Raw genomic sequence first — 24,982 nt, forward strand, 5'->3', positions numbered from 1 at the left:
ACGCAGTCCAAGGTTACTAGAGCGGGCAGGATGCAGTCCAAGGTTACCGGAGCGGGCCATTCCCAGACCTGACAAATGCTGGACGAAGGACGTGGCGACACTACAAATCTTCAGTCGCTATTAGATTATTTATTATAATTTTAAATCTAACTTTTTTTATTTTGCCTTGTTGTACAAGCACTGTCGAGCTTGTGCAGAGGTATCAGTTTTTGCCAGAGGGGAACTGGAATCCCGTGGTTAGGCCTGGTTTCCCTCTGAGGTTTTTTTCTCCTACAATGGAGTTTTGGGTTCCTCGCCACCGTTTGCATACTGTTTTGCACTGTTTGCCTGGGCGGGGGGCTGCTAGAATTTGATAGTCTTATTTATTTAATTAACACTGCTTATAGGAATTTATTGTGTGTCTGATATTTGACCTGTGTTTTGACTTCCATAACCTTGTATGTTTTACTTATAGTCAATGTTTTCTTGTACAGCTGCTTTGTAACAATGAAAATTGTAAATAGCACTATATAAATAAAGCTGACTTGTCTTGACTTGACTCAACCTAGTTTAAGGAATAAGAAAATTCCACAACACCAAATAAAGCTGACTTGACTTGACTTATGGCAAAACGTCTATGGCCCATATTTGGCCCATATATGTTCAGGCATGCCATATCTAGGCTATAGGCCTATGTGACGGATGATTTTCACATGTGACCCAAATATGCTTGCTATATGGGTGCTTTCTGGAATACCCCCGTTCTCTTGCAGGCAGTTTCTTCCTTGTTATTCTTGTTTTTTTATTTCTATTTGATGCAAGTCATCCATATTAAAAACATTTCCACTAATTTTCTTAATTTCATTTCATTTCATTTGTTTGTAATATAACTTATAAAACAAGTAGGACAAATGTGTGGATAACATCGATCGTCAAAGTAAGGTTACATCGGTCTATTCGGCATTTCCCACTGTCATCTTTCATCCAGAAGAGGGCGACTCTGTGACCCACAGCTTCATGAAAACAAACAGAAAAGACACGCCTTTCACGTCAGACGCTTTAATGGATGTTTGAGCCGCGCGCGCTTCGGTGTGTGATGCATCTGGTCTGAGTGATTTGCGCTATGTCTGCTGTTGTCACTGGATAATAAACACAGACATTCATGAGCTCGGGATCATATATGTCCTGCTATGTGAAAGTGTGCGTGCAGTTAATGAAACGAGGATGGGGATTATGAAAATGAACATGTGTACTGGTAAGAACATTACCATCATCATCATCTGTGTGTCGTTGCTATGAGATCCATCCCTGTTTCGAGACAGACGAGTATCATAGCAACCGCACATCAAACGCGTTTCATCGTCTGTTTTTAAAGCTGTTTTATACTCTGATTTTCATTTTCGACTGATTTCTTTTCAAAAATTGAGAAGCATCTTAAATAAGCATCGGATGCTTCCAATCGATGGTGTTTAACAAATGCTAATCATTATTAATTGTTACAACAATCTACTAAAATACAGTGGTATTGTAATATCACATGATGCATGTGTCGGCATATCCTGAGACACTTTTTATTTTACCATGGTATATTGATCAAAAACCATGTGAGGAGCAGGCTAGTGTTATATTGTTTTCGTCTAAAGATTATGAAGACAACAACTCTTCCGATTTCTTACTAATGTAATGACCGTGGGTGATGACCATAGATAAAGTCAAAATACCACAGTAAACAATGCTATTTATTATCCAGTAGTTTAAACACTGTTTAAAGCAGATCCTACATTGGTTTACATTACGGTATTTTTACAGTAACAATAATAACTGTAGTATCTATGGCAACGGAGTGGTTAGCGTGGTACATTTAATAGCGTAGATGAGAAAATTATATTTTCACCAGCAACCAAAATACATATGCTTTCTTAAATGTAAATATCCAAATCACAAATTAGTTAAACAGGGTCCTGTTTCCTGTACATGAAAGTATAATATCAATATAACATCAGTAGCCTGTATCATGAAGACGGTTTCGGTTTTCACCCAGGCAAATTCCCGTTTAACCGAGCAGGTTTTATTCTGGGTTAGAGATCGACCAATCAGCTCTGAGAAAAGCTATCGGACGCAGTTAAGCCACTCCCCATGTTTCTCTCGCTCCAAGTTAAAAAAGGTTTTAAGTGATAAGATGTTACCGGGAAAATCTTTTGCTGCTATAGTGTTTGTTTGTTTGTATTGTATATTTACATTTATTGATAATCATTCAGAATACATTAATATAATTATTATGATAATTAATCTAAATAATTCATATTAAAGATAGCATTTAAATTAATATAACTATATTCGTATAAAAAACGTCAATATATAAAGCATTTTAAAGAAATGAAGCATACATATTATCTTTTGATCCTATTGTAAACCTATATGTTGATTCTGTATTGATATAGTCAGTAGCATGCCTTCTCAAACTTTGTTTATTCCTGCCGTGTAATAAATTTTTCATAAAACTCTGGATCAAACCGAAGTTGAAAAGAGAACGTTTATACCAAGCGCTGTGCTACAGCTGAACCCGATCTTAACCAGATTGGGTTTGTCTGGTGGAGTCAACTCAAAACTTACTCTGCAAATCAGTGTTTGTTCACCTTGCTTCGTGATACAGGCCACAGGGCTTGACATAGACATAAGCATTGTCATGTGTCATTTTTCATTCACTTGTCCAAGTACAAAAAATACTTGTCTGAAGATATAAAATTACATTACATTTGAAGTGTAAAAATAATGGTTTTGGATTCTGATTGGTCAAGTTTGTTTCTAAGCATTTTAAGTAGTGTCCGCTGTGGCCACCTGACTTGGGTTGTCTCCGTGATTGCTATAGAACAAAGGCAACTTTTTTGCACATAGCACTGTTGCTGCTGAGGTTTAAAGCTTTGTTGTATAGGCCAAACAGTTGTAGTAGAACAAGTATAAAACATCTGTTGTAATCAATGAAAAAATATGCAAAGTGCAGTTCATCACAAATCCCACAATTTGCTAAAGTTCCAAATAAAGTACTAAATACAATGTTTTAGAAAGAGGATTCAACCAGTTGGTTGAGTTACAACCATTTAAAGTAACAACACAGGTTATAGAGGTTTAAGTTTTACAGAGTGAACCACACATTTATATCCAGTTTCTTTTTCAAAAGAGTTCATACAAGTATATGTTACATCCTGCTTAAATGTCCGTTTGTTGGGATTATTTTCCTAAAAATGTGTACATCCATAAGCCCCTCCCTTGAACTGCCACCTTAATGTGGTGGAGGGGTTTGAATACCCGAATGTCCCTAGGAGCTATGTTGTCTGGGGCTATATGCCCCTGGTAGGGTCTCCCAAGGCAAACAGGTCCTAGCCGACGGGTCAGTCTAAGAACGGTTCAAACCCCCTTTATGATGGAAAACATTTCGAGGACCAGGATGTCGCCTGGTATAGCGCAGCCAGGCCCCACCCTGGAGCCAAGCCCGGTGCGCCTGGTGGCCGGGCCTTTCCCCACGGGGTCCGGCCAGGCTCAGCCCGAAGGAGCGACGTGGGGCCGCCTTCCCGTGGGCTCACCACACACAGGAGGGAACATAAGGGGTCGGTGCATAGAGGATCGGGCGGCAGTCGAAGGCCAGGGCCTCGACAGCCCGATCCCTGGACACAGAAACTAGTTCTAGGGACGTGGAACGTCACCTCGCTGGCGGGGAAGGAGTTTAAGATTATGTGTGAGGTTGAGAGACTGTAGGTGAGAGGGGTGCTGGAAAGTGCTCTTGGAGGGGCATGATTGGAAGGAACGGCCCCCCGGATCTGAACCCGAGCGGTGTTCAGCTATTGGACTTCTGTTCTAGTCACAGTTTGTCCATAACGAACACCATGTTCAAGCATAAGGGTGTCCCCAGTGCATGTGGCACCAGGACACCGTAGGTCGATGATCCACTTTGAGGTTGTTTCATCTGACCTGTGGCCGTATGTCATGGACACTCGGGTGAGGAGAGGGGCAGAGCTGTCAACTGATCACCACCTGGTGGTGAGTTGGATCCGATGGCGGGGGAGGAAGCTGGACAGACCCAAGCGTACTGTAAGGGCCTGCTGGGAACGTCTGGCCGAGTCTCCTGAAAAGAGAGATCTTTCACTCCCACCTCCGACAGAGCTCCAACTACAGGGGGATCACACTTCTCAGCCTCCCCGGGAAAGTCTATGCCAGGGTACTGGAGAGGAGAATACGGCCGATGGTAGAACCTCGGATCCAGGAGGAACAGTGTGGTTTTCGTCCGGGCCGTGGAACGCTGGACCAGCTCTACACCCTCTGCAGGGTGCTGGAGGCTTCATGGGAGTTTGCCCAACCAATCCACATGTGTTTTGTGAATTTGGAGAAGGCATTTGACTGTGTCCCTCGCGGCGTCCTGTGGAGGGTGCTTCGGGAGTATGGGGTCCGGGGTCCTTTGCTAAGGGCTGTCAGGTCCCTGTACGACCGAAGCTGGAGCTGGATTGCTTGTTCCCAGTGCATGTTGGACTACGGCAGGGCTGCCCTTTGTCGCAGGCTCTGTTCATAATTTTTATGGACAGAATTTCTAGTCGCAGCCAGGGGCCGGAGGGTGTCAGGTTTGGGGAACACACGATATTGTCTCGTGTTGTCATGTTGGCCCCTTCAAACCAGGACCTTCAGCATGCACTGGGACGGTTTGCAGCCGAGTGTGAAGTGGCTGGGATGAAAACCAGTACCTCTAAATCCGAGGCCATGGTCCCCAGTCAACTTCAGGTTGGTGTAGAGAGTTCCTGTCTCAAGTGGAGGAGTTTAAGTAACTCGGGGTCTTGTTCACGAGTGAGGGAAGGATGGAACTGGAGAAGAAGCAGCTGAGCCGCAAGGCGAAACTCTTGTTTTTCCGGTCAATCTAAGTTCCTACTCTCACCTATGGTCATGAGCTTTGGGTCATAACTAAAAGGACAAGATCCGGGATACACGCGGCCGGATTGAGCTTCCTCCGCAGGGTGGCTGGGCGATCCCTTAGAGATAGGGTGAGAAGCTCTGTCACCTGGGAAAACGGAAGTAGAGCCGCTACTCCTCCACATCGAGAGGGGTCAGCTAAGGTGGCTTGGGCATCTGTTCCGGATGCCTCCTGGACGCCTTCCTCGGAAGGTGTTCTGGGCCCGTCCGACCGGGAGGAGACCCTGGGGAAGACCTAGGAAACGCTGGAGGGACTATGTCTCCTAGCTGGCCTGGGAACACCTCGGTGTCCCCCCAGAAGAGCTAGAAGAAGTGTCTTGGGTGAGGGATGTCTGGGCATCTCTGCTTAGACTTGTTACCCCTGCGACCCGTCAGCGGATAACAGTGGTGTGCGGTGGACTTAAAAAATGAGGAGGCAGATTTCTACCCATGTCATTTTTGTTCATCTCTGCACTATTAACAAGTGCGATTGTCAGAAAACCAGTGTCATTTCAGTGTTTATGTGTGAAAAATTCATTTTAATTACTACAAGTTCATTACAGTATGTACTTCTGATTTTTTTAGTTTTTTATTTTCCCTGCTTTGGGACAAGGTACATCAATACCACCTTCATCTTTTTCTGGAACATTTGGGATTTCCTATATAAGAATTACATCATTACCAATACCATCAATTTAATTATTAGCAGTCCCAGAAATACTCAAAGCATTTAAGAGATCAAATCAAATAGATGTGACTTACTTTAGCCTTGCTGCTATCCTGAGCAAGCCTGATCACAAGCAAAAGTTTTTGAACAAATCTGAACCACGTAATATTCTGTCAACAATCGATAACTCCTCTGTCTCCGCTATCTCCGACACGAATCCTAAACTCCGATTAATACAACTAATAAAACAATTTAATTAACGTTCAATCTAATTTAGGGCCCGCAGTATAAAACGTATGACGAAGACGAGCAGGAAGGCGGGATCTCGCTGATGAGTTAATCCAATCATAGCCCATTGGAGGCATTGCCTCCTCTCACGTGACTTTTCTCCATTCTTTTCAATTACCCCCACTCAAACTCACAGCACGCTTTAGCGGGTATATGTAAAGTCAATGAGCTTAGAGGAGGCAAGAGAAACGCTGCCTCCCTTTGGAATTCTTTCGAACTGTTAATAATATTCTCATTCGATTATTTTCGAGGGGGAGGGGAGGCACTGCCTCCCTTGCCTCCTCGGAGGAAACGCCCTTGGCGGATAAGTGGAAGATGATGATGTGTACATCTGTATGTTCTATTTGTTTTATTTACCTGTACTGTTGAGAATATATATTTTTAAGTTAATTTAATTCAGTAATGGAAAGATGTTACTGTTATTTAATTTATATTAAAATTTCTCAGTTGAGCAATACAAATTTCAGCATTTTTAGTTATCTGTGAGTGCATTTTCCTTGATAGCAACCAAGTTGACTCTATATACCCAGTTTATCGTTTCGCTCATAGTTTGCACGTAAAGTGTCCGCCTGCAATTAAATAATGAAAAATGTGGCAGCTTGACCAACATATATTTATAACAGCCAAGGTCTCCTTAATACAACAAATATGTTAGGGTTAGGGAAATATCAGATTTTTATTTTGGAAAGGTTGAAGTCTCTAAGGCATTTTAAAGTGATATAGACCCATTTAAATGAACTTTTTAAATGAAATACTCATTATTATAATCCTGATGAATTATCAATATTTCCCTTTCTGTCGATCTCTCGATGTTGTGTCGAGACTGACAGAATGGGGTTAGACTTGTGAACCTATCATCTCCGATTATACTTTTGAAAAGGCCAATGAACTTAGCGAATGGGAGGGCACGCCAGTCCCCGACATGTACATACGGGTATAAAAGGGAAGATGGCGTGTCCATTCATTCACCTTTTTGTTCTTCGGAACCTGCAAGACTTATGCTATGGGCGACCAAGGTGATGCCGTGCACGCTGGGTCGGACGATGTACACTTTGGTTGTCCGAGAGAGACACCTTTGGCTATACCTGCGCAGAGGCAAGATGTTGAGAAAGCACACTTTCTTGATGAGCCCATTGCGCAGCGTTGGCCAGGGGAACCTACTTCGTCATCCCCAATTAAGGTGGGGGGCTGCACCTCATCTGCAGTGATAACAGAAGCGCACCCTGGAGTTCGACCGACACCAGCGTTGGTTCGTGGTTATTGACCCGAAGGGCACATACTGCATGCCTTAATTCTCTTGCGTCAGACTGTCTTTCATACCAGTAGAAGGTCCTGGCCTGCAGTATGGCCCTGTCTCCCCATGCCTTTACGAAGGAAGCAGGGCGTGCATATCCTCAACTATCTCGACGACTGGCTTATTGTCCCATTCGCGAGATCTGTTGTGTACGCACAGGGACCTGGTGCACCAGCAACTTGATCGATTGTGCTTTCGGGTCAACTGGGACAAGAGCATGCTCTCCCCTGCACGGAGCACCTCTTGTCCTAGTATGGAACTAGACTCTGTTACCGTAACAGCGTGCCTCATGCGAGTGCGAACAGTTGGTCCTGCCAGTGGTCCCCCTGAAACACTCAGAGGCTCCTGGGGCATATGGCCTCCTTGTCGGCAGTCATGTCACTCAGGTTGGCTCACATGAGACCCCTTCAGCACCGACTTCAGAGTCGGGTTTCCAAGAGAGCATCGCACACCAGTGTTCCCATCACGCCTCTCAGCCAGCGCACCTTAGCCCCTCGGACAGACATGTCTGTTTCCTAGGCCTGGAGTCCCGTTAGCAGGTTGTGAGATGTGTCGTGGTACTCGGCTGAAGTGCAGTGTGCAACGGCCAGGCAGTGTCGGGGCGCTGGGCGGGCCCCTACCTGCAGTGCCCGGAGTTTCTGAATGCCTGGCCTGCGATGAGGAGGCCCCTGCCTCTCATCCATGGCAGGCATGTGCTCATCTGCCAGGAGCATCCTCGTGGGCACTGCCTCAGTGCGACTCTTTTGCAGGCATCTGCAGAGCTGCGGGTTGGGCGACGCCCAGCACTTCACCAATGTCGGACCTGGTCTTGAGCAAGACCTATGGTCGGTTGGGTAACACCTGCAAATCACCTTATCCCCTTTTCAGCTGAGTGATTGCGCTATTTCAGCTTCGCTACTTCCTCCACTCGACGAAGTATAGACATTCCATCCATCATTACGTAATACGTTGCGGCAGGTTGAGCGGAGCAGCCTGCCTCCTTAGGCAGTACTACCTGAGCACTTAGTGTATAGCTCTACTATGTCATTGTCAAACTTTTAAATCCGCAATAAATGTAGCCTATTCCGCTCCGAGCATATTTTATAAAACATGCATCATATTTGAAAATGTCCTTAGTGTAATTATGTTGATTTTGTATAATTACTGCAAAATAATGAAAAAAACCCACATATTTTATCCATCTCAATGGAATGAAAACATTCTGATAAAATCTTTTTTTAATGATAAATATTTAAATATTTATTTAATATATCACACGAAAATAGAATGTATTGAAAGTTCTCAAAATATACATTTTAATATGTCTTTTCGACATTTATTTGGACATATGCTGAAAGCACCTTTGTTTTCTAAATAATCTCGGACCAATGATGTGTAAATTGCTAAAAAACAATTAAAACACAAAACTAGATGCTTCTCTTTTATTGCACATTAATTTTACTTTTATGAAAAATAACGGTTATGCCAGCTGACACTAACCATACACCACCATGTTGCTTCTACATCCAAAGGTCATTGTTTGTTGAATACATAACATTTACATTTAGTCAATTTAGTCATTAACACTGAAAATCAACCATGATGGTCAACAAGTTCAGCTGAACTGGTTTTATTTTTCTCAATGCTGAAAACATGTCTGATTACAAGAAATCATCATGCCACATGGTTTAACTACAGTTAAAGGTTTAGTTCAGGGTAAGAATGACAGTTTGGTCATGAATTACTATATCTCAAGTCGTTTCACAACCGTAAAAAGAAATAGGTTTGATGAGATCATAAAGATTTTTGACTCCCCACATATTATACAGCAATTCAACATACCCAAGTTCAGAAAGTTAAATACACTGCCCGTCCAAAAAAAGTCACACACTCTAATATTACATTGGAACGTAAGCTTTGATTACGACATGCATTGGAAGAAAGAACCTGTTACAATGTTGAGAGTTCTGGCTTCTCATGCTTAACATGGTCAATTTATTAAAAAACAAGTTGGTCATATGACGTAGTATTTCTGTGCTTGATACACTCCCCCAGCACTCCAACTTGTTTCGGAATGTTTTATATAGGTCTGGATCCTTTTTTTGGGCAATTCTCAAGCATCTCAGGTTTTTCCGGAAATAATCGTACAGCTGTATCTTTCTTTTATAGATTTGATCAAACTAAAATACAAACTAAAAATTACGTATGCAATACTAATGTATAGGTACTCAAGATTAATATGAGATAATATGAGTTTCCCAAACGTTAGTCTCAGCCTCAGATGTCACGCCCACTGACCGTTGGCTAAACATCTGATGCATGAGGCACACTTCCCTGGAAACACTTCAGAATGTTCAAAGTCGTTATCTGATTGGTTGAATTTTATAGGATTTATTTATTATAGATTAATACATCCATCCATCCATCCATTTTCTTCCGCTTATCCGGGGCCGGGTCGCGGGGGCAGCAGTCTAAGCAGAGATGCCCAGACATCCCTCACCCTAGACACTTCCTCCAGCTCTTCCGGGGGGACACCGAGGCGTTCCCAGGCCAGCCGGGAGACATAGTCCCACCAGCGTGTCCTAGGTCTTCCCCGGGGTCTCCTCCCGGTCGGACGGGCCTGGAACACCTTCCGAGGAAGGCGTCCAGTAGGCATCCGTAACAGATGCCCAAGCCACCTCAGCTGACCCCTCTCGATGTGGAGGAGCAGCGGCTCTACTCCGAGCTCCTCGCGGGTGACCGAGCTTCTCACCCTATCTCTAAGGGATCGCCCAGCCACCCTGCGGAGGAAGCTCATTTCAGCCGCCTGTATCCGGGATCTTGTCCTTTCGATCATGACCCAAAGCTCATGACCATAGGTGAGAGTAGGAACGTAGATTGACCGGTAAATTGAGAGCTTCGCCTTGCGGCTCAGCTCTTTCTTCACCACGACGGACCGGTACATCGACCGCATTACTGCAGAAGCTGCACCGATCCGTCTGTCAATCTCCCGTTCCCTCCTCCCCTCACTCGTGAACAAGACCCCGAGATACTTAAACTCCTCCACTTGAGGAAGGAACTCTCCACCAACCTGAAGTGGGCAAGCCACCCTTTTCCGACTGAGGACCATGGCCTCGGATTTGGAGGTACTGATTTTCATTCCAGCCGCTTCACACTCTGCTGTAAACCGTCCCAGTGCATGCTGAAGGTCCTGGTTTGAAGGGGCCAACACGACGACATCATCCGCAAATAGCAGAGACGAGATCGTGTGGTCCCCAAACCTGACACCCTCCGGCCCCCGGCTGCGCCTAGAAATTCTGTCCATAAAAATTACGAACAGAACCGGTGACAAAGGGCAGCCCTGCCGGAGTCCGACATGCACTGGGAACAGGTCCGACTTACTGCCGGCAATGCGAACCAAGCTCCTGCTTCGGTCGTACAGGGACCTGACAGCCCTTAGCAAAGGACCACAGACCCCATACTCCCGAAGCACCCTCCACAGGATGCCGCGAGGGACACAGTCGAATGCTTTCTCCAAATCCACAAAACACATGTGGATTGGTTGAGCAAACTCCCATGCACCCTCCAGCACCCTGTAGAGGGTGTGGAGCTGGTCCAGCGTTCCACGGCCTGGACGAAAACCACACTGTTCCTCCTGAATCCGAGGTTCTACTATCGGCCGTATTCTCCTCTCCAGTACCCTGGCATAGACTTTCCCGGGAAGGCTGAGAAGTGTGATCCCCCTGTAGTTGGAACACACCCTCCGGTCCCCCTTCTTAAAAAGAGGGACCACCACCCCGGTCAGCCATCCCAGAGGCACTGTCCCCGACCGCCACGCGATGCTGCAGAGGCGTGTCAGCCAAGACAGCCCCACAACATCCAGAGACTTGAGGTACTCAGGGCGAATCTCATCCAACCCCGGTGCTCTGCCACTGAGGAGTTTCTTGACTACCTCAGTGACTTCGGCTTGGGTGATGGACGAGTCCACCTCTGAGCCCTCAGCCTCTGCTTCCTCAATGGAGGACGCGACGGTGGGATTGAGGAGATCCTCGAAGTACTCCTTCCACCGACCGACGACATCCCCAGTTGAGGTCAACAGCCTCCCACCTCCACTGTAAACAGCGTTGGTAGGGCACTGTTTCCCTCTCCTGAGGCGCCGGACGGTTTGCCAGAATCTCTTCGAGGCCAGTCGATAGTCCTTCTCCATGGCCTCACCAAACTCCTCCCAGGCCCGAGTTTTTGCCTCCACAACCACCCGGGCAGCAGTCCGCTTGGCCTGCCGGTACCTGTCAGCTGCCTCAGGAGTCCCACAAGCCAACCAGGCCCGATAAGACTCCTTCTTCAGCTTGACGGTTTCCCTTACTTCCGGTGTCCACCACCGGGTTCGGGGATTCCCGCCTCGACAGGCACCGGAGACCTTACGGCCACAGCTCCGAGTGGCCGCTTCGACAATGGAGGCGGTCCACTCGGACTCAATGTCTCCAGCCTCCCTCGGGATCTGGTTGAAGCTCTGCCGGAGGTGGGAGTTAAAGATCTCTCTGACAGGAGACTCGGCCAGGCGTTCCCAGCAGACCCTTACAGTACGTTTGGGTCTGCCGAGTCTGTCCAGCTTCCTCTCCTGCCATCGGATCCAACTCACCACCAGGTGGTGATCAGTTGACAGCTCCGCCCCTCTCTTAACCCGAGTGTCCAAAACATATGGTCGCAGGTCAGATGAAACGACCACAAAGTCGATCATCGACCTGCGGCCTAGGGTGTCCTGGTGCCACGTGCACTGATGGACACCCTTATGCTTGAACATGGTGTTCGTTATAGACAAACTGTGACTAGCACAGAAGTCCAATAACTGAACACCGCTCGGGTTCAGATCAGGGGGGCCGTTCCTCCCAATCACGCCCCTCCAGGTGTCACTGTCGTTGCCGACATGGGCGTTGAAGTCCCCCAGTAGGACGACGGAGTCCCCAGTCGGAGCACTTTCCAGCACCCCTCCCAGAGACTCCAAGAAGGTCGGGTACTCTGCACTGCCGTTCGGCCCGTAGGCACAAACAACAGTGAGAGACCTAACCCCGACCCGTAGGCGCAGGGAAACGACCCTCTCGTTCACCGGGGTAAACTCCAACACATGGCGGGAGAGCTGGGGGGCTATAAGCAGACCCACACCAGCCCGCCGCCTCTCACCATGGGCAACTCCAGAGTGATGAAGTGTCCATCCTCTCTCGAGGAGTGTGGTTCCAGAGCCCAAGCCATGCGTAGAGGTGATCCCGACTATCTCTAGTCGGAACCTCTCAACCTCCCGCACCATCTCAGGCTCCTTCCCCGCCAGCGAGGTGACATTCCACGTCCCTAGAGCTAGCTTCCGTGTCCAGGGATCGGGCTGTCGAGGCACTCTCCTCCGACTGCCGCCCGATCCACAATGCACTGACCCCCTATGGTCCCTCCCGCACGTGGTGAGCCCACGGGAAGGCGGCCCCAAGTCGCTCCTTCGGGCTGAGCCCGGCCGGACCCCGTGGGGAAAGGCCCGGCCACCAGGCGCTCGCATACGAGCACCGACCCCGGGCCTGGCTCCAGGGTGGTGCCCCGGTTGCGCCATACCGGGCGACGTCACGGTCCTTGTTTTTGTAAACATCATATGGGGTTTTTGAACCACTCTTAGTCTGACCCGTCGCCTAGGACCTGTTTGCCTTGGGAGACCCTACCAGGGGCATATAGCCCCCGACAACATAGCTCCTAGGGTCACTCGGGTACTCAAACCCCTCCACCACGTTAAGGTGGCGGTTCAAGGAAGGGTAGATTAATACATTTCACAGGATTTATTTAAACATAAACTTATAATCATTTTGTTGCTGTTAACTTTTGACACGTTCGTGAATGTACACCGTTCTGTTACTGCAGGGACATTTCCATGCCTCTAAACATGACGCGGCAAGCCACCCTAAAAAAGCTGGCAGACTGACAGCATTTTTACATTAATCGGCTTGCCGACAGTGGTCCGACTGTGTCAACCCCCTGAATCTGTGTCGCCCAAAAACCGCCAGTGAAGTGTGAGCTTGTCTGGATTTCTAAGTGACATGCACTATGTAACGCCATTATGAATGTATGATCTGATCTGCACTTCTTACGCAAATTTTTATATTACTGTTGTTTATGCACAGATCTGCGTTCGGATATCAATGCGCAACTGTATGTGATTTTTATTACAGTACATTAAAAAGTGAAGAAATCTAAAATACGTAAGTGGCCCTTAATGGTAGCACAGAATGTCAGAACACCGACTTAACCTAAAACCTTGTTTTTAACACAAGCCTGTGCTTATATGGCAGTTCAGATGCAATAAGACACGAAAATTCTTGTACTCTAGTACTCATGTGCTATGTTACAGCTTGTGTCTTTGCAAGTTCCTGTCATGTCGAAATGCGCTACACATAATCAACATGTCTTTTTTATCGGCAAAGCATATTGGCGTAATTATTTAACTTATAAGCAAATGTCGGCCCGTAAATATCTGTGTGCCGATAATATTGTGCATCCCTATTCCAAACCTCAATTACATTATTCTGTGAAACAGAACACTGTGAGGACGTTTAAATGTTTATAATGCAATGTTCCATAAAGAGAACACGTATCAGGAATTGACAGTGCTGGTCAATAATGGTTAGCCTGGCTATTTTTACACATAGCAAAACTAGTTTGACCTCTAACTTCTCTTTTCTCTGTGCACACAGATTGTGAACTCTTTTGAGTGGAGCAATGACCAGTCAAAGTGATGGCCATGCAGAGACATTGAAGCCCCCATCTTCCTCCTCCTCTTGTCAGCCCTCAGGGGCCCCTAAGCTGCAGGTGCAACGCTCGCTCTCCCGAGATACCATAACCATACACTTTTCCGCCAAGGGAAATGAGGAGGATGAGGAGGAGGAAGAAGAGCTCTACAGGCTGTCTGTTTCACCTTCTGTTCTTGAATCTGAAGATCAGAGTATAATCACTGCTCAGGAGGCCAGTGAGGAGTTGCTCTCTGAAGGTTTAGGGGTGGACATAGTTACAGAAGTGTCATCCTCCATAGTCTTTCAGAACCAAAGCTCTGCCTTGGCTGTTCCCCACTCCTCCATTAGCCTTGATTGCTCATCCAGTTTCACTCCTGTTAGCTTCTCATGGCCCTCAGAACAAAAGTTGACTCTGCCTGTGTCTTCTACTCATTCATCATCCTCCAGCTCATCCCCAGCCAAGGTATCTGCTCTAACATCAAAGCCCTTCTTCAGCCTGGTCAAGTCCCTCTCCACTGAGTTGGAATCTCATGAGGCTCCAGCTGTGGCCCCCCAGTCAATGCGGCACCGGCATTTGATGAAGACCCTGGTTAAATCTTTATCCACCGACACGACCCGCCCTCAGTCAGAGGCTTCATCCACTAACCGGGCTCCAGATTCACTGCTCAATTTGCACCTTTTCAAACCTTTCACGCAACCTTGTATTCCCAATGGCAGTGGGGATTCCAAAACTGCTCCCTCTTCCCCCCTTAACTCTCCTGATGGCCGCTCTTTTTTTAAGATTCAGGAGGTGGAGGCTCGTATTGAAGACACAAAGCGCCGCCTGTCGGAGGTCATGTTTGAGCCCCTTCAGCGACTCAGCAAAATCATTGGTGAGGAACCTGGGAGTATCAGCACAAACAGTTTCACATCAACAACAGCAGGAGTCTCTTACCAGTCCAGAAACCTTTCATCAAGCGCTTCTGAACTTTCCAACCTATCTGCACTCGTCGGCCACTCGGAAAGTAACAACAACTACTGCATCAAGGAAGAGGAAGACCTGGAGGGTGACAGTCCTCTAGAGGGGACAACTGTTGAGTTGCCTCTGCACAGATCACCCTCGCTAGATTTGGAAAGGTGTTTCATGTCGACCCTTTCCCGTCAGGAAGATGAAGAGTTTTGTGAGCTCTACATTGAAGACTTGGACCTCTGCACTGACACAGAGCTGGATGTAGAGGAGCCCCATTCATCCCAGGTCCGCCGAGAAAGCACAGGGGGATGCAGTGAAGAACCAACTGAAGGAGGCGAGGAGGAGGAAGAAGAAGATGAGTCTCCTGAAGTACCTCACAATGGACTGATTCTTCTCATATCTATAGTCTATGGTTACTTTGTGTTGCCACTTCCTAGCTACATGGGTTGGGTGTTGATAGGCATGGCAACAGGCTTTATGCTGGCGATACTGGTTGTGTGGTTGTCCGCAAGACACAGATCACCGTTGAGTCGTCATGGCAGCTGTATCAGAAAAGAGCAGTGGAACAGAGTTCCTCTGGATATCAAAGAACCAGCCATCTACACGGTGGGTCCCAGACTGCTACCAAACATGATTCTGAAACGGAGGTTGAGTGGTTAGAAATACTACTGTATTTATTTGTGCATATATATAAATATATTTATTCTATGTATAGTATACAGAAAGCGCTTATTTTTTGCTTTCTAAATGTACACAAGTTTTAAAGGGAAAAGTTCATTGTTTACACAAATTTTACCTTCATGACATCCCACACGCATATGACTTAGATGAACAGTTTGAAATAATAAAAATCCCAGCTTTTTATCATTGTGATGCCATTTCAAGGGGTCTATGATTTTGAAGCTCCAAAAAGCATATCCAGTAATCCTTTAAACTCCATTATTATGTGAATGCTTTCTAAAATGAAACATAAAATTGTATCAGAATCAGAAAGAGCTTTATTGCCAAGTGTGCTTGGGCACATAAGGAACAAATTCTTCCAGTGCACATACAGGTTAAAAAAAGTGATAAGGTACAGGTACAAAACTTAAAAAGTAAATATGTGAGAGACAATACACATTTGACAAAAATAACAATTTAAGACAAAATGACAATAAGCAGTATATTGTATGTACAGATGTGCTCTATACAAATTAGAATGTGTAATATACTAGTTATGCAGGGGAATGAGGATAGCTGAATATTATATCAATAACATATGTATAATAAATATGAGTATATATATAGTTGTGTATTGCACGTGTTTTGTTGCAGATGGCCTGAGGGAAGAAACTTTTCCTATGTCTGGCTGTTTTGGTGCTCAGTGTTCTGTAGTGCTGACCAGATGGCAGCAGTTCAAAGAAAAAGTGTGTGGGGTATGAGGGATCCAGAGTGATTTGTCATGTTCTTTTACTCACTCTGGATGAGTAAAGTTATTTTAGATTGGGGAGGGATTTGCCAGTGTTTTGCTCAGCAGTCCAGACTATCCGTTGTAGTCTTCGGAGTTCAGTTTTTGCAGCTGAGCCAAACTAGACAGAACGGATCTAACGTTTGCAGACGATACAGTGATCGTTCTCATCAGCAACAATGACCAGTTTACTAGAAGTTCTCCAGTCCCTTACTTCTGCCACCTTATCTGGATCTGTAGCCACCACTTCAGTCCAGACGACATGACCAAGATCCTTAACTTGTGTCTTTAAAAAATGGTACTTGGACAATTTGGCCTTCAACCCCTGGCTTTGCAAGAAAATACTTACTTCAACCTATCCTAATGCTCTTGAACAGAAGACGAAAACACAGTGAAATCATTCAAATATAATAAAACAGATTGATACTGACAGTCTCCAAACATGCTCTCCATGAGCCGCTTAAAAGTCATAGGAGCATTACACAACCCAAATGCATCCTATTAAACTCAAATAATCCAAATGGGGTGCAAAAAGCTGTTTTAGCCCTATCCTTTTCAACAACCTTCACCTGGCTATAACCACTGGCTGAATCAAGTGTCAATATCATTTTGGCCATCCAAAGATTCCTCTTTCCGGGGCAATCGAAAAGCATCCTTTCGCTTTTTCGCATTTAACTGTCGATAAGCGACAGACATTCTCAGACCTCCATCTTTCTCCATCAGCACACAAAGTATGATACGTATTCAATAAGTGTGGCCTTCAACTGCTCAGCTTCATCCAACCCGTCAAAGCGGCAGATAGATCCAGTAGGATAAGAATAGATGAGTTAGAGGCTTTTTAGGGTCTCAGGGGTGGAGGCCCAGGTCCTCAGTGGAATGACCGCTCTTCAAACCAGACTGGTTGCTGTCCAGAAGATTGTTCTGGGTGAGAAAGGATTAGAGCTGGTTACATACAACACGTTCAAGAGTTTTGGCAATGTAGTTTTTTATCAGTGCAGTATTAAGAGTGGGTTTCTTCACTAGTAGGGTAATGCAGGCCTCTTTGAAGACTGTGGGAAAGAGATGAGTTGATAATGTGGGTCAGAGCGGGAACAACCGATGTAGAGATGGCCTGGAGGAGATGAGTGGGGATGGGATCTATTGGGCAGGTAGTCGTCTGGTTAGAAGAAATTACCTTGGAAACGTTGTCTTCAAATAGGATAGAGAAAGAGGGGAGCGAGCAAGTTTCAGGGGTTTGTGTGTGGCTCATGTGGCGGCGGCGCAGAGTATTTACTAGGTGGTTCTAGATATTACAGACTGACCGGACGCCTGAGAGCGTAGTTCACGTGAAGGACTGTAATACAAGAGAAGTTCACTCAAGTACTGAGGAGCTAAAACATGTAGGGCTTTATAATTCTGGCAAAGGATGCCTCTGGCCGAGATGTCACAACTCGCTCGGCGCCTCCTCCTGTGGAGTCAGCGGGTGACAAAGTCACTGTGAGCCACACACATCCCAGATGACCTGAACTGGACACCCGACGCGCTCTCTCGTCAGTCGACCCCACGTTGAGAGTGGCGGCTCCACCCCGCGCAATCCAGCTCACTTGGTTGCAGTTCGGGCAGGCACAGGTGGACCCATTGCCCGGTATGGTACTCCCTGACCAAGGTCCCCCTCTGCACTGATGCCCTAACGCACAACTGGCCGCGGGACAAGCGGTAGTAAGCCTTCCCCCAGTGAGCCTCATTGCAGAGACCCTGTGCAAGGTCAGGGAGGAGGAGCATCAAGTGCAACTAGTTCCGCAGTACTGGCCCAACCAAACTTGGTTCTTAGAGCTAATGCTCCTCACGACAACTCCCCCTGGCCGATTCCCCTGACGAAGGACCATCTTTTGCAGGGTAATGGGACGTTTTGGCATCCGAGTCCAGACCTCTGTAACCTCCATGTCTGGCTCCTGGACGGGACAAGGCGACCCTGAGTGGCCTACCCCTGGCGGTGGTGGAGACCATCAATCAGGATAGGGAGGCATGCCCTGCCACGAGGCAGCTGTACGCCATTAAGTGGTGCCTCTGCTTATCCTGGTGTTCTTCTCGGGGAGAAGACCCCCGGAGTTGCTCGATCAGAGGGAATGTTGTCCTTCCTGAAAGGCCTGGCTTTTAGTTGTGGTTTGTGTTGTGGCCGTCTATTTAAGTTTTTATTTATTAATTAAAAGTTGTTTTATGTTCGCTGGTTCCCACCTCTGACCTTCCTTTTATTGTACTGTGTTACAACAAGATTCAGATATTATTGTCATTCTGTGTTGTTGTGTCCTTATGTTCTGCTGTTAAATGTAAAACTTGCGTAAACAGGGCTGGATGAATGAGATCCATAGCTACCACCCAGAGATGTATCACGCCACACACTCTCACTCTGTGTATGTGCGTCTGGAGGGCTCCATCCTGCGACTGTCCAAACCAAATCGCAATATTCCACGCCGGGCAACTTTCAATGAGCCCAAACCTGATGTCACCTATGTCAGCCAGAAAATCTATGACCTCACTAACAGTAAGGTAGGAGACCTTTTTAGATGGTACTGTAGGTTTTTATTATTTTTACGAACATAATAGACACATAAAATATAATTAATAGAGTATAAATTGAAATTCGTATCAACTCCCTAAACCCTTTTAAACACATACTACTTGAAACAAAGTGTGCACAGTATAGGCAGGTTTGAAAGATGCTTATTAAGGTAATGTATATGTAAGTTTTGGTTTTGTATTACAGATCTACCTGGTGCCTCACGGCCTGGCCAGGAAGCGAGTGTGGAATAAGAAGTATCCTATTTGCATTGAGCTGGCAAAGCAGGATGACTTCATGGCTAAAGCCCAGGAAGATAAGACTGAGGGGACGGAGGAAAAGACCCCAGCAGTAGGAGACAAGAGTGATGGTTTGGGCACTGGCGAAGAAGCGAAGAGATCACACAAAGAACCTATTCTCTTCCTGTTTGGGAGGACAGGAAGAGACAAGGAAGAGTGGTTCAAACGGATGCTGTTTGCATCCCAACTGAAATCAGAAGCCAGACAGCCCTTGGGCCTGCCTACAAGTAAGAATAAAACTTATTCAGTTAATTAAACTGTAAGTTGTTTCTCAAAAAAGGAAAAAAATATATACTTTTTATATCAACATACATGTTCCCTGAGAATTGAACCCATGGCCTAGTCACCAGTGTTATTTTCATGTTTGGTCTTACAAGGCTTGTCAGCAGGTTTGTCACACAGCCGCAGCAGTAGTCAAGGCAGTTTGGATGAAGTGATCCACTCTCATCCCAGACAAAAGGATCTTGGTGCCAGTGTCAAACAAAAAGTTCTGGAATACAACGTCTACATGGCCAAATATGTTAGTCAGTCTACAGTAAGCCCTGTCACAAGCCCTGTTCAGAGTGCTGGGAGCAGCCCGGGAACTGTTAAGAAGGTCTGGAACAACATCTATCAACATATACTGTATAAAGTTTTAGGTGGATGCAGTTGACAGAGAGACAGATCAATGTTAGTGTCTGCATGTGCTTTGACAAGATGATGAAAGAATGTGAAATGTATGCTTATTAATTTAGGTTTTAGATATATGTGATGCAACCTGGTAAAGCCCAACACATGGTGAAAATTATCATATTACAGTTTTTGATACCATATGAAAGCTGGGTTCAAGCCCTTTCCAAATAATTTTTCTTTAATAATACATTTTTATTTTGCTCATAACTTGTATGAAGTCGGCTGAGTGCTATGATTTTTAGGAACAGTATTTGGAGAAAAACGGGTTTAAAGTTAGGTGATGTGATTCTTGAATGTTGTGCTTTTATTTCCAAGTAAAAGTACAGTGGTAAAAGACTTACTCTAAATAATAAATTATTTAAATTAATCTAAATAATTTAATAAAACAACATTTCCTAGTGTTGAAGTCTATAAAAATACTCTATAAAACCGTTTGAATAAAATGAAAGTAAGGAAAATGGTGCTGGGCACACTTAAAGAACGAGAGCTGCCAGGAGTGCTAACTGGATCACTACACAATGACACTAGCTAACATTATGGACAACAACTAGTAAGTAGTGAAGCAAGTTTTACATTATTTATCATGGGCATAGTGTCTGAATATTTGAAAATCCCCAGTATATTTTGCAATCGTGGTCCAGAGGCGGCTCGCATGAGCAGCGGACCAGGGATGATTCCTGGTGCTCCAGACGGTGATTTCCGTCCATCTCAAGAAAACACTGTATAAAAAACTTTGCATACACAGGACTGGCGGGATATGTGCATTGATACTCTTTCATTCTTCATCTTATGTGGTTTACTTTGATAGGTGAACTGTCTTTGTAGTGTTAAGAGAGGGAAGTTATGAGTGATTTTCTGCAGCTCCGCCGGTGTTCTGCCAATTTATGCTACCCTGTCAAATTTTGCTACCTCCATACAAAACAGGACTAAACCCTCCCTCAACCCAACCATTACACCTAAATTACCCCTCCCCCAACCCTTACACCTAAGTTACCCCTCCCCCAACCAAATCACAAAATTCACCCGGCATGTCCTTAAACATACATTTAAATCAGCTAAAACCACTATAAATAGCTATTTTGAACTTACATTTAGTCAAAATAAGTACACTTTGCAATGATATTTTCAGAGATGATAGACAGGAGGTTAACCAATTTTGACAAAAAATTTACTATCAACCTTTTTTTATTCTTAAAAAAGTCCTCGCACAAAACTTGTATTTACAAAACATAAATACAAACGTAACATGTCCAGGCCTGGTCCTCTCTCATCAACAGTCCTGCCGGTCATCCTTTTAAGCTCCCAATCTCCTCTGTAAGATATGCGGGACCGGTGCGCGCACAGCTGATTGCACTTATCACTCACGCCTCCTGCTCCGCCTCACAGCTCTCGTCCCGCCTTCCTCACCACACTAATGTAAAAGTTGTACAAAAAATATGGAGAAGCACATAGGGTGTTTCTAAATGGCTGTTTCTGAAAAGCCTAATAATCTGTTATTTTAGCTGTGTACCCAAATGTATTCATGTTACAGTTATAAAATGAACATTTCCCTAAAGTGCACACTCTCTGTTTTATTAAGAGTGTATTCACATTCAGATTAGCTGAATGGTTTAGGAATTACAGCTCTTTATTATATAGCTCCCCCCTTTTTCATTGGACCAAAAGTCATTGACTCTCTGTGGTCATTAAAAATCCCAGCATGTCCTTCGAATAAGAGTAAGGGTGTAACCCTGGCATCCTGACCAAATTCGACCATTCCCCTTTTCACATCATGGTGTCGAAATCATTCGTAAATCTGTCTCCTCTCCACCAATAAGATGGTGTGTTGTGGCCGTCCTGGCGCAATATTGCTACCATTGCATCATCCAGGTGGATGCTGCACATTGGTTGTGCTTGACTAGATGAAAAGTGAAAGTGACCTATTTGTCAGATATGGTGATCCATACCCAAATGTGACCTCTACATTTAACGCATACAGAGTGTAGTGAACAGACATGTACACCCAAAGCAGTGGTAAATAACTATTTGTCTTACAGTTTCCAGCCAGTCATGGCCAGGAATCTGAATCAGAAGCCTGGGTCAATGCTCTCTTGGGTCGCATCTTTTGGGACTTTCTTGGAGAGAATTACTGGGCAGATATGGTGTCCAAAAAGATTCAGAAGAAGCTGAGTAAGATTAGGGTGAGCATAGTTAGGTGTGGTCAGGCCGGACATTGTAACCAAATATTTATTGCGAAAGTGTAACTTGTTTACTTTGTCACTTTACAGCTCCCGTACTTTATGAATGAGCTAACCCTCACTGAGTTGGATATGGGCATATCTATTCCCAAGATCCTCATGTCCTCCAAACCATCAGTAGATTACAGAGGTGAGACCCTGGGCCTGCCTTTATTCTTGGTTTATATTCCTAAAATATTGAGATTACTTCCATTGCACCCTAATTTTATTTCCGTTGCTTACTAAACCTTTAGGGAGGGTTTGGTACGAAATGTTTTCTGCTCTAGATTAGTTACACATTTGCATGAGTATTTTCTTTTTCAAAATGTGTGATTGCTGCATTATTGTTCCCATGATTAACTATGCATTATATGAGATTCTGGTGCATGGCTCTTGACAGTGCTGCTAAAGTCTGACTAAGAAACACAATATGACTTCTGCATCTGAAGCATCTCGATAAATGGTGCTTGCTAAGGGAAAAATTACTTGTTCTATTGTTGAATTTGAAGACTCAACAATGCACCCTCTCACATCTCTGCTAAATATAGCTTTAGCTAAACAAAGATTTTTAATAAAATAAGCCACATCTCTGTATGGCCATATAATGCAGGAAAACGTCTTGGAGACGAAATACTGCATATTTTAAAAGCAGAGGCCCTAAAAAACAGAGTTGCGACACACTTTTATCTTGCTGATGCGTGGTCATGTGGTTCATGGACTTCTCAATAGCTCTAGACTGTCAGTCTGTTTGAATGGGTTTAAGCAGGAGAGACAGTGGAAGCAGCTGTATTTGCAGCAATTTTCACGAAATTACCAACCAGGTCTCCAGACAAATTTTTCCCACCGGTTTCTCAGTGGGTCGCACCAACTTACAATTTGGTCGCACCCTTTTTTATAGTAATCATAAGGACCTTGCATAATGACCTCAGTTGATGAATCATCTTTTAAAATAGTCGGCCACTTAATATTTGCGCTTTAACACTTGGGAATCAAATAAATCAAAAATAATTGCAAGGAAACTTTTTATGTGTTATTATTTAGTTTTAAATTGGCTATGAAATGATCTGACACAAATACAGTATAACCTGTCACTCTTCACAATACTCCTTTATTGCCCTCTTTACAAAATTAGTTTGCCAATGGTTGGTTTAAGTAATTTAAAAACAGTGTACTTTAAAAAGCGCTATTTTTCCAAACATTGTCGTCACTACTTTATATATTTAATTTTCATAATCAATCAGAATAATCAGTCCCGTCACATGACCCGATCCACTCAAATCGCGCATAGAAATCTTGCGTCACACAGATTTCAAGACACCTGCTGCCAGGAGGAGAACAAAAGTGTGCGGCAGGCAGGGCGCGTATCAAACGGCCATTCTGCACGCTTGAAAGTCACTGCGGGAAAGGGACACAACACGAAGGCTCGTCCAAGATTTGGAGAAATGTTGAGTTCCTGTATCACTGCGTTCTCCAAGTATCATCAAAACGGCTATATCATGTGGTAAAATTGTCCGATAAAAAAGATATCCGATTGGACGCATGCGAAGCAGTTTCCCAAACTGTGCATTACCAGATATAAGTATAAGTAGATATTTTCTATATAAATCTCCAAATTTGATTATTTATAATGATTTATAATTCATTAAATTTCGTTTGGAGACAGAGAGAGTGAACAAGTCATGATTGAAGACAGAACCTCATGTTTAATGTGGAGGGAGGCAATTATAGTTGATTTGGCTTGCCATATCCGGTCTCGTCTATGGTCCCATCCTCTCGTTTCCTCTACTATTCATATTCATTTGTTCAAAATATTTTTAAATATTTTGCATTGGTTTTAAGACAGTGGTCTTAAGTGTCAATCTGAGTGAGTTGGCCAATGAAATTAAGGAATGATTGAAGGAGAATGAAGGATTATTATCCAATCAACTGAAAGAAAGCAGGATTTGCTATTGACAGAGGTCGATCTCGAGTGTAGCTTTAACTGTGAAAGAGTGCGATGTAAGTAGCTAAATGTTTCATGCTTTATCATAGAAATGTTAGTGGCCATTCACGTGTCACGTGTGGAAAACGCTGGCTGTGTCCCTTTCCCCCTCTTTTCAGAGCGCCCAGGTGTTTGTGCTCGCGATTTGAATGCAAACCTTCGACGAATAAAAATGGTTTTCTAAGGGCTTTAAGCCAAGACACATTCAAACATAATGAAATTTGCTAATTTGTAAATATATTCTATATAATTATTTGTGTTTGTGAGTATGAAACTCATTATCAGTTTTAGAGGTTGCAATTGGGGAACACCTTGGAATGTCACAACTAATCTATCAGTATTATGCCCGCTTCGAATTACATGATTATAGCTTTTCGTCTCTTAATTATATCATTGAGAAAGACCAAACCAATAAGTGACTTCCAGAAACAAGAGCATAAACAACATGGCTGCTGCTGTGGTTTGTTTTGTACTAGCTTTACATCATCAGAATCAACCATTTCCTAGTTGAATGCTCCAATTACCAGGTATTAAAGCGCATTCGCTATCGTTCACCAGCATTTATGTTTTTTACTCTTTCATGGTATTCTCTTGAGGAAACATCATAAAGGCACAAGTATGGTTGCCAAAGCTCCAATAACCTTTCTTTTGCATATTATTAACCATGTTTTCTCATTTCGTGTTTATACTTCGAACATCAAAATATTGTAAATAGGCCTGCGTAAGCGTAATATTATTTGTCATGAGGACTAATTGATACTTATGGATTGATACTTGCATTATAATTATGTAAATTACCCAGCGTCATGTTAACCATCATTACTTATATCATGTAAATAATATGCACATTAGAAAGGATTAGGAATGGTAATCCTGCAGTTAAATAATTTTTCTTCAAAATCCAACATAGTATTTATTTCTGTTAAATTCCATCAATGTACATCGAAAAATGCAGTATTACCATGTATTATAATACCATTTATTCTGCTTTATTTCACATTTATTT

At 44.4% G+C, this 24,982-nt stretch overlaps 1 protein-coding gene across 1 annotated transcript; it reads left to right on the forward strand.

Moving 5' to 3' along the window:
* The first annotated feature begins 1,067 nt into the window (after positions 1 to 1,067).
* Positions 1,068 to 15,696, forward strand: tex2 (testis expressed 2). Its single transcript, XM_079455806.1, has 2 exons — positions 1,068 to 1,234; positions 13,841 to 15,696. Exon 2 carries the CDS (start codon positions 13,866 to 13,868, stop codon positions 15,483 to 15,485), a length of 1,620 nt encoding a protein of 539 aa, XP_079311932.1. The 5' UTR covers positions 1,068 to 1,234; positions 13,841 to 13,865; the 3' UTR covers positions 15,486 to 15,696.
* Positions 15,697 to 24,982: the final 9,286 nt, after the last annotated feature.

The sequence above is a fragment of the Barbatula barbatula genome, assembly GCF_947034865.1.
Source record: "Barbatula barbatula genome assembly, chromosome: 5".
Classification (NCBI taxonomy): domain Eukaryota; kingdom Metazoa; phylum Chordata; class Actinopteri; order Cypriniformes; family Nemacheilidae; genus Barbatula; species Barbatula barbatula.